The sequence below is a fragment of the Sinocyclocheilus rhinocerous genome, unplaced genomic scaffold (genome assembly GCF_001515625.1).
Source record: "Sinocyclocheilus rhinocerous isolate Xijiao unplaced genomic scaffold, SAMN03320098_v1.1 scaffold171, whole genome shotgun sequence".
Classification (NCBI taxonomy): Eukaryota; Metazoa; Chordata; class Actinopteri; order Cypriniformes; family Cyprinidae; genus Sinocyclocheilus; species Sinocyclocheilus rhinocerous.
The window spans coordinates 919429-929250 of record NW_015642206.1 but is presented as its reverse complement, the minus strand read 5'-3'; the positions used below and the strand labels follow the sequence as shown (position 1 = coordinate 929250).

Sequence of the window (9822 nt, the reverse complement as noted above, 5' to 3'; positions counted from 1 at the left end):
TATTTATTATGTATATGTAAATACACACACATACAGTATATATTTTGAAAATATTTATGTTTATACATTTATATATTCATATTCTTATATATTATATATAAATATATTTAATATAAAAACATACCATATTTTTCTTAAATATACATACATGTGTTGGTATTTATATATACATAATAAATATACACAGTATACACACATATATTATGTAAACAAAAACTTTTATTTTGGATGCGATTAATTGTTTGACAGCACTACTCTAAACGTTTCCTCAGCACTGACCCCTCTAGCTTGAAAACCTCAGGCCAGCACTACACAATAGACTACAGTAATGCACCTGTCTTGGCATCACAGATGTAATATGTTCGCATGGTCTCTGGCCAGTGCTTCCGCTCCTCCAGGTGCTCAGTGATATCCAGATAAGCCTCGTCCAGACTCATAGGCATGAAATGAGGGTCATATTCTGAAAATATCTCCCGTACCTTTAAGACAGAGCCAGGCATTAAAAAACAGTAGCTATGACTACTGAATAATGTAGGACTAAGATACAACATACCTGGGCACTCACTGCTCTGTATTTGTCAAAGTTAGTCGGCACAATGACAAGATTTGGACAGAGCTTCTTAGCAATGAACCCTGGCATGGCAGCACGGACACCAAACCTCCTAGCGTGGTAATTGGAGGTTGACTGAAAATGAGAACGATTTAAAACGTCAGCATTGTAGATAAAACGTCAGCATTGTAGATATTTGACGATGCTCTTGGTTTATTTCAGATTCTCACCAGCATGCTCATAGATCCCACTGCCATCGGTTTGTCCTTCAGCTCCGGGCAGTCTCTCATTTCTACAGCAGCATAGAACGCATCCATGTCTACATGAACTATCACACGGCCCAGCTCTCGACTCCTCTCCAGTTCACACGTCAGTTTGTCCACCTGTGGTATGAAAACTCTTAAATAATAATTCTGCCTGAACAGCTGAGAAAAGGAGTCCTAAAATTAATGCATTGTCCAGGTCATGTTTCACCTCAGTTTATATTTTGCATAAAGACAATACAGCTTATTTTAGGACCATTAAGATTCATTGCATGTGCCATTATTTTCATGACATTAAAGCACATTCCCCACCCCAACTGTCATTACCAAAATATTTTATTTTTGAGTTTGTAATTGTCATTATTTCTACAATTTTGTAAAAACATTAATGAGGGTCATCCTGCACAGACAGATGATTTTAAAAAAAAGTAATATCAATATAAATTAACCAAGATGCATAAATATTTTGAACGCTTTTGATTTAAATAATAGATTTTTTTTTTCAATATGATAGTGAGAATGAGATTTTTTTCACATTACAGTAATAAAACTGACACAGGAAATTTGTGTGTCCATATGGTGGGATTATTTATTCCTTCCCTTTCTAGCTTGTACTTATTTGAACAATGCCTAGAACTTGGTTTTACAAGCACTTCCTGCCTCTTTAAGAAGAATCGCTTTATGTATTCCCCAATTGTAAGTCGCTTTGGATAAAAGCGTCTGCAAAATGACTAAATGTAAATGTAAAATCCAATCATAACATTTATGACAATCATTACAGAGTTACCTCTGCTTGTGCTTGCTTCAGTTGTTCTTTCGTGATTCTTGCTTTTTGCTCCATCATCTTTTCAATGCGCTGATTCACCTGCTGCTCCTTCTTCAGTTCATTCTCATAAAATTTAGATCCCTGTCATTCAAAATAAGCAATAGGTCTTCTGTTCAACAATAGGTAATTGACATTAAGCTATGTAAACATTGTGTTGCACTTGTAAACATTGTGTTGCACTGTGACTTGCTATCTTGCTATACTTAATCTAAAACGATGTAAACAACATTTTGTTAGTTTATAATGATTACACATATTTAAAAAATTTGATATAATAATAAATTAGATTAAAATGAATAAGTAAATAAATCTAACAGTACAGAACTATAATATATATATATATATATATATGTATTATAAAATTACAAATATTTTCCAAATAATATTTTGACATATTCATAGTATTAAATTAAAGTATAAAAGGAAAAATATTTAGTGTGGCGGTCACTTCCATGAGGATGATCATATATGTCATCATCATACTGAATCATCTATGGCACCTACAAGATTGAAAACCCCTGACAAAGGCTACACTTTATAAAAACATTCATATAGCCTAAATACACAGCCCAAGTATGTATAATACTGTGTAACCCAAGTAAATAAATAGCTGTGCAAACCTTGGAGGTTTCCAGAATGATCTTGTTGATCTTGTCTCTGTCCAGCCCCTCCATGCCAGCTTTGTTATCATTGAGAGCGATCCTGGAGAGAAGATCAGCTCCAGAGCTGCTGCTCACAGCACCCTGATGATGACTCTCCATCTTCTCTATGTAATACTTTCACTTTCACCCGACTTACTTTGACTGGCTTAATTCATCTTTAGGGATGGAGCCAAATTAAAACCTGTAACCCAGTAACGTTAATCGACTGTCATGGAGGCTAAAAATCTGAAGTTATTCTGACAATAGGCAAAATAATGATTTTCCCCGTGCCTTTTGGTTGGATGAATATAGAATAAACAGATATCACTATTTTTTAAGAATTTGGTATTAACTGAGTTACTCGCCTGTCTCATAGATATATAGTTAAAGACACATTCACAAGGCAAGAATGTACAATGTTGTAACTAAAAAACTAGAATAATATACCGTCGACTCCGTATTTGAACGTCTTGTTCTTGAAGAGGAGCATATCCGGAATGAGCGTCTATATCGCCACCTGCTGTACTGGAATATGAACATAGTATGTGCAACCATTATTGGGGGTTTCAATGGACTTTAGGAGATTGTATGATTATTGTTTTCAAGTTGCAATTTAGAAGTAAACTTAAGTTAAGTTAAGTCAAGTTAACTTAACACCAAAATCACAAGCACATCACTTGATTTTTAAAACACGGAGAAGTTGTCACAAGTCTATCTACTAGCATGCTTTCTGACAAGAATCATGGTTGTCTTACATGTTACGACATGTGTTTTAAATGTTATAAATGTGCAAATCGTATTAGTTGCAATAGCTATTAATTACAATGGTTTTATAGTTTTATCTGTTTCATGAGTTGTTGTAGCCTATGTTCCAATAAAAAAAGCCCCATAGTGTGACAAAAATGGGTCATGTATGCTATATTTAGTTATTTATTTTGTGGTCGACTTTATGATAGGATATGTCTATACAAAAATGGATAAAAAAAAAAATATATATATATATAACGCATATTCTTCAGTGACAAGTAGTTCCTACATAAATAAGATTAGTTTTAACGCCGTTACAGATTGCACTGTATCGGTCAGAAAACTCAACTAAATAAGCGGTAATATAATTTTAGTTTGATTTTAGTTTCGCTTTTGGCTAGTGGCCAATGTCGAGAAACGATCGCTTGGTCTCGCGAGAGTTCATTAGGGCATTTTATCAGCATTTTATTTATTGTGAGTCATTTCCAAAATGTGTTTTTGCGCCCTTGCCTTGAATGGCATTTCGGGAAGAGGACACCATTTGTTGTGTTTGTTTGGAGTCCATAATTGTGATCTTAACTCCATCCGTAGGAGCAGCAATTGCGAATATCTCGCGATATTTTGCGACTGCCAACACTTCCACAAAAATGGATAAAAAAAAAAATATATATATATATAACGCATATTCTTCAGTGACAAGTAGTTCCTACATAAATAAGATTAGTTTTAACGCCGTTACAGATTGCACTGTATCGGTCAGAAAACTCAACTAAATAAGCGGTAATATAATTTTAGTTTGATTTTAGTTTCGCTTTTGGCTAGTGGCCAATGTCGAGAAACGATCGCTTGGTCTCGCGAGAGTTCATTAGGGCATTTTATCAGCATTTTATTTATTGTGAGTCATTTCCAAAATGTGTTTTTGCGCCCTTGCCTTGAATGGCATTTCGGGAAGAGGACACCATTTTGTTGTGTTTGTTTGGAGTCCATAATTGTGATCTTAACTCCATCCGTAGGAGCAGCAATTGCGAATATCTCGCGATATTTTGCGACTGCCAACACTTCCTTTACAGACAACGAAGAGTGGGCGAAATGTGAAAGACGAAAGAGGATCTGTATCTCTGTATCGGCGACTGACTAATATAAGTCTTACAAATGAGATTTATGCGTAAAAAGTAGTAAAAACAGTGCTGTGACATTTTTATTGGGTTTAACATATACTTTTGTGTTTTGATTTTATGGCGCGAGTCTCTTATAACTGGACACATTACGCAACATTTACTTTGTTTATCGTAAGAGGAACTGGCGTGTTTCCTCAAGAAAGCCAGCTAGATGGCTGATTTCACGGTGAAAGATATGGATTAAAAAGCGACGAAATGATCCGCCACATTTGCGTAGGGGTGGTTTTGACGCTGTTAATCAACATAGGTAAGAACACAAAAGGCATGATGCGTGGAACTGCAGTAACTGTACGTTAATATTTAAATGATTACTTACATATCCATAACACAGAATACCGCCTGTCTGTTTTATTTGAGAGGGGACATTCTGCTTAAATCCGCCTCAGGATGTCAAGATAGTCCGATCAAATCTTCAGTGGAAGAAGCCACCAGACGATGATGACAGTTTCCTGTATTCACTGCAGTATAAAACTGGCTCGTAAGCATGCTGTGTTAAAGGGATAGTTCAACTAAAATAATAATAATTCTGTCATCATTTACTCACCCTCATGTTGTCGCAAACCCTTATGATGTTCTTTCTGACACTAATTTCTTCTCTATTGTTACTTTGATTTTAGCAAAACAGGTGATGAATGGTACAATGTAACGAGCCACAACTGGACAGAATTCAGATTTCAAATCACTCCTGAGTTTTATGGAGCAGTATTTCGAGCGCGCGCAGAGAAAGGAATCAACGTGTCAGAATGGCAGTATTCCGATCCAGTCAAGTGTGTAAATGGTACGGAGTACTTTATGTTGTTATATATGCCTTCCATTTGAAATGAAAACATTTGTTTATCATCTCTAATATGTAACATAACTTATGTGCACATGCTCACATTCATATCTTTCTTTGTTTATCCTATTTTACAGCTAACTCCTGTGTTCCTGTGTTGAAACTGTCTGTGAAACCGGAAATGGTTTATGTGACTACAGCACATATGGACGAGAGCTTAGAAAAAGAAGATGGAGAAATGTTGCATTTAATTTATCATTCTGGAAAGTGAATAACGGAGGATACTCAAAGGTCTCTTGCATCCTTCACACAGAAAAAATCATGTAAACTTATTCATTCACTATATTTCTGTAAGAGGACTATTGTAAAGCTGACAAGAGTTTTTGATCCTTCAGGCAGAGTGTGTTATTACAAAAAGCAAGAATGAACACATTTTTAAACTGGAATCAGGGCAAAACTACTGTTTCCAGGTTCAGTATTTGCTCTACGAAAAGCCCTATGGGAACGTTAGCAACCAAATTTGTGCAATCATCCTGGAAACACGTAAGTCTTATTCACTTATTTATTACAAACTGCAACAGTATGATTCACATTGTTTGTGATTCAGAACACTAGAAATGAGTTCGTTTCATTCAGATGCTGAAATGAATTGCATGCTGTAATAAATTATGAATTTTGCTGACATGCTTTAATTTGTTTAACTGATAATTAATAATGCCTCCTGTTCTTTCATTCTTTTTTTCCTGTGTAGCTGAAACAATAAAGAGCCGTGCTTTACTCTATAGTATATTAACTTCATTTCTTGTTACGGCCATGTGTGGAGTCTGTATTTTTCTGCTTTTTAAACGCCACAAAAAGGTCAAACAGTTGTTACAGCCACTTCGCCTGGAAATTCCTGACCACTATCAAGAGGTACACCATATTTTAGAATGATCATTTCACTGAGATAAAGTAAAGTAACTGAATAGGAACTCTGTTAATATGGCAAATTATAACAGTGTACTACTTTTATGTGCAAGTTGTCAAATTTGTGTGAGTACTTAAAAGTCCTGCTACCAGGCAACTATACACTCTTAAATGGCCATGTATCAGCTAGAGTCAGATGTGAAAGTTTCTTCTTCTTCTTCTTCTTCTTCTACTTTGCATATCTTTTTATGCTCAAACAGCAACATTACAGACTAACTAAAGTTGAAAAAGTGAAAAAGCATAATAGGACCCCTTTAAGTTTAGAATGGCGATCCACTACCCAACACTGAAAGCAAGCGTCAGGTAGTCAAATACGTTGAGTGTAAATGTATTTAGTGTTGTTTTGCTGTTATGCTGCTGGTCTCTAAAAGCTACCAAACAAATTTCGTTGTATTTAGAGTCAGATGTTAAAGTTTCTTCTTCTTCTTCTTCTTCCTCTTCTTCTTCTTCTTCTTCTTCTTCTTCTTATTATTATTATTATTATTATTATTATTATTATTAAATAAGTTATATTTTCTCTCCCTGTATGTAGTTTTTTAGGTCTGGGTAGTTTCCTCTTCAAGCATGTCCAAGTCCCAGCAGTCAAAGTTTGCGGTCATATGACATGATCACAGTAATAGAGAACAGCCATTTGGAGCAGAAAGGCCAAGAAGAGGAACAAGAAAAAATCATTTTAACTTAACGATTGTGTGCATATTTATGCATATTCTTAGTTTATTTACCTTTTTTGGCAAATAATATACTTTGCACTTCACTAACAAACTATGCGTACAAATTCAGATCTGTCCTGTGTAAATATAGATTTTTGTTGAATACTGGTTCAGGATCAGAAGACATTTATATGAGCAATAGGGTATATATATTGTTTGGGTATACAGGGTATATTATTACTTGGGAGTAGTTTTTTACATTTATTTCAGCTATTTGTGTTAGATTAGATAGCAGTGTTTGACATTTCTAGTTCTATTAACACTAAATATGAAAATCATTGTTTGTTGCACCAGTTTTAGGACAATGTAATCACTATCTACATCTAATCTGCATAAGTATCTAGGATGGGGAAAGCAGGGGTTGAGCTCAAGTAAATAATTAAATTCCTTACCATAACCATTTAAATATGGTTAAATATATACGAAAATTGCAAATCACTAATAATTTAATTTGCTTGTTATTGTTTGGCACTGTATTGGCCACTCCATTCTATCTTCTGATGTTCCTTTCCTGTTACAACTCAACTCCTGTTACAACACAAGACACAAGTGCTCAGATTTTAGTATTAAGTATTGAATTACCTTAATATTATTTAAAATTCCTTCTTAATAGCAGTATACAGTTGGTCTTGTCTTCCCCACTTCTTGTATATTTATATATTTTCTATTTTCTGAATGTCCTTTTTTGTGAAAATTTTTTGTTATAATTATTGATTAATTATTAATTATCCATCATTTCAAAAATATAACATGGCATAGCATTTCATGTAACAAATACAATGATCTATGCTGATGAATTCTTTATGGAGGAAAGGAGGATCTTTGAAGAGTGGCATTATCTTAAAAAGTTGAGTCTGTGTCAGAGCTTATTTTAATTACATGTTAATTTGGGTTGCTTTTGATAAAATGTTCAGCTTGTTTGTATTTTGTATGTTACTGTAGAAAAAAATATGAAAGCCTTAATTTGTCATAGTGGCCATTTGACAAACAATACCAAGTTAGTAGTTGTGGTCAATGTTTTTTTTACACTGTGAAATAATAGTGGAGTTGAATGTATGTGGTTTGATAAATGACTTTCATATAATGTAATCATGAAAATACTTTACATAGATTTGAAACTACTGCTAATTGAGGAAAATCACTCGCTGTGTTTTCGGTTTAAGCCAGATATCAGACATTTGTCTCTGCACAACTGTGAAATCCCTGAAGAATGTAAACGTTTGTTGTTTGCTTTTCTTGTTTTCTTGCTCAAGAGGATTTGTGCAAGTTTCATAATTGAGAAAAAAGGTGATAGAAATAAAAAAAAGAAAAATAAAAGAAACAAAAACGGTTTCCTTTTCTTTGATTATTTAGATAAGGGTATAAAGTATTTATCCTAATTACACGATGTATACCGGTATATATCATGCTAATTTTACCTGGAGTTAAAACTTTTTTTGGCCACAAGAGGGCACAATCCTACTTGACATGAACCAAATGGTGTTGCTCTCATCTTCCCTTCATAAACCCTTCTGCTTTTTGAGAAAACCTAATCCTATATTGCAGCATTGCCCACCTGATGAAAAGACTCATCTGTTTGTTCATAAAAGCTGGAAGTGAAAAGCCATTTTAGTCTAAACTAACTTACTTAAACTTTTGCACCCTGTTTTCTTCTCAGAACATCCTTTCATTACATGAGGCTGAAGCAAAGAATGTGCCAGCGGCATACAATGTAATGTGTTGGATGGCTTTAGAGATGACAAGGAACAGTCTTAAACCCCTTAACTGTTCCTCCTGAAGCCTTTGTCTCAATATCTCCATCAAAGGAATGTTATTAAAAAGCCTCCATGCAGACCCACAGTGAGGAACAAAGGGCTTCAAATACTTAATGGCAGACAGACATGTTTGTCTAAGAGGCTGTTATTTTCATGGACCAATATCCCTTCTGAAAAAGCACCTTAAGCCAGCATTAGAAGTTTTGTTGGTCTTGGATGGTTTAGCTGGTTTGGTCTAACTTGGCTGCCATGATAGCCAAGCTGCTGTTTAGCTGGATGGTATTGTGTGAAAATTATTGGTTGAGACTGAAAGGAAGATATTGAGTCAACTTTCGTCTTTGTCTTTTATTATTTGCAAAGTGAGTCAACAAACATACAGCACATAGGCTATGCAGTATGCAGTTGTGACTGAGAGAGAAATTCCCCCCTAGCTATTATATTCTATGCTCAGACAGAAGATGTCTAGAAAAAGAGATGTGAGAGTGTCAGCAATAACTGGCTAAAACCAGTTATTTCTACCTCGGTGGTAAAGATGCCCAGGACGTTATATTCCTGTATGCAATAAAAATAGATTCACTTGAGCATTTAATATGCAGTCAAGTAAGAAATGAAGTAAACAAAGTAAATTTTTATCACAATGGCCAGTTGGTCTCCCAGCCTGATCATCTTAGAACCAGTCAGGAAGACCAGCTGGGCAAACCAGTTTAGGCTATTCTAAGCTATTTTGCTGTTTGTTTTTCTTTAGCAATGTCTGGAGTTCTTTTATGCTAATGGAATCAAAAGCTGTGCAGAACAACTCTTATATAGTTAGTTAATTTTGGACTATGGGTCTTATAAAACCATTCTTGTGTGCAATGGTCGATCTCTAAAGAAATGATTTAAAGCATGGAAAGAAGTTATTTGAAAAACTTTTGATTTAAAAGGATGGTTTAAAAGTTGAAGGTGATCATTGGCTTGGAGTCACAAAAAAATGGTCAAATGAACCTGTAAGAATGAATCCTCTTGTTACATGTTTTTTTTTTTTTTTGTAGACACAGACAGACAGACAGACGATAGATAGATAGATAGATAGATAGATAGATAGATAGACTACCAGTCAAAAGTTTTTGAACAGTAGATAGATAGATAGATAGATAGATAGATAGATAGACTACCAGTCAAAAATTTTTGAACAGTAATATTTTAAAGGGTTAGTTCACCCAAAAATGAAAATTAGGCTGCGTTTTACTCACCCCCGAGGCATCCTAGGTGTATATGACTTTCTTATTTCAGACGAAACCAGACGGAGTTATATAAAAAATTGTCTTTGATCTTTCAAGCTGTTTAATGCCACTCAGCGGGTGTTGCATTGCTTCAGTCCAAAAGAAGTTAAATAAAAATCGCCCATCCATAAAAAAAAAAGTGTCTCACAC

General features: G+C 34.7%; 2 protein-coding genes across 4 annotated transcripts in view; one reads left to right on the top strand and one right to left on the bottom strand.

Moving 5' to 3' along the window:
- Positions 1 to 4626, bottom strand: part of LOC107755742 (polymerase (DNA directed) kappa) — a 10657-nt gene extending 6031 nt beyond the window's left edge. The window contains exons 1-7 of one of the 3 annotated variants that reach the window (XM_016572634.1): positions 4522 to 4626; positions 2728 to 2805; positions 2260 to 2482; positions 1601 to 1720; positions 781 to 933; positions 554 to 685; positions 335 to 479 (exon numbers count right to left, since the gene is read on the bottom strand). In XM_016572634.1, coding sequence (XP_016428120.1) covers positions 335 to 479; positions 554 to 685; positions 781 to 933; positions 1601 to 1720; positions 2260 to 2400 — 691 coding nt within the window. In that variant the 5' untranslated portion in view covers positions 2401 to 2482; positions 2728 to 2805; positions 4522 to 4626. Of the gene's footprint in view, positions 1 to 334; positions 480 to 553; positions 686 to 780; positions 934 to 1600; positions 1721 to 2259; positions 2806 to 4521 lie in introns of all 3 variants that reach the window. The other 2 variants (XM_016572635.1, XM_016572636.1) reach the window with 2 other exon arrangements.
- LOC107755743 (interferon alpha/beta receptor 1-like) lies at positions 3999 to 6669 on the top strand. Its single transcript, XM_016572637.1, is given in 8 exon segments — positions 3999 to 4452; positions 4563 to 4683; positions 4823 to 4983; positions 5118 to 5213; positions 5216 to 5303; positions 5399 to 5523; positions 5732 to 5892; positions 6479 to 6669. Coding segments are annotated over 8 exon segments (954 nt in total). The 5' UTR covers positions 3999 to 4400; the 3' UTR covers positions 6629 to 6669.
- The last annotated feature ends 3153 nt before the right edge of the window (positions 6670 to 9822 follow it).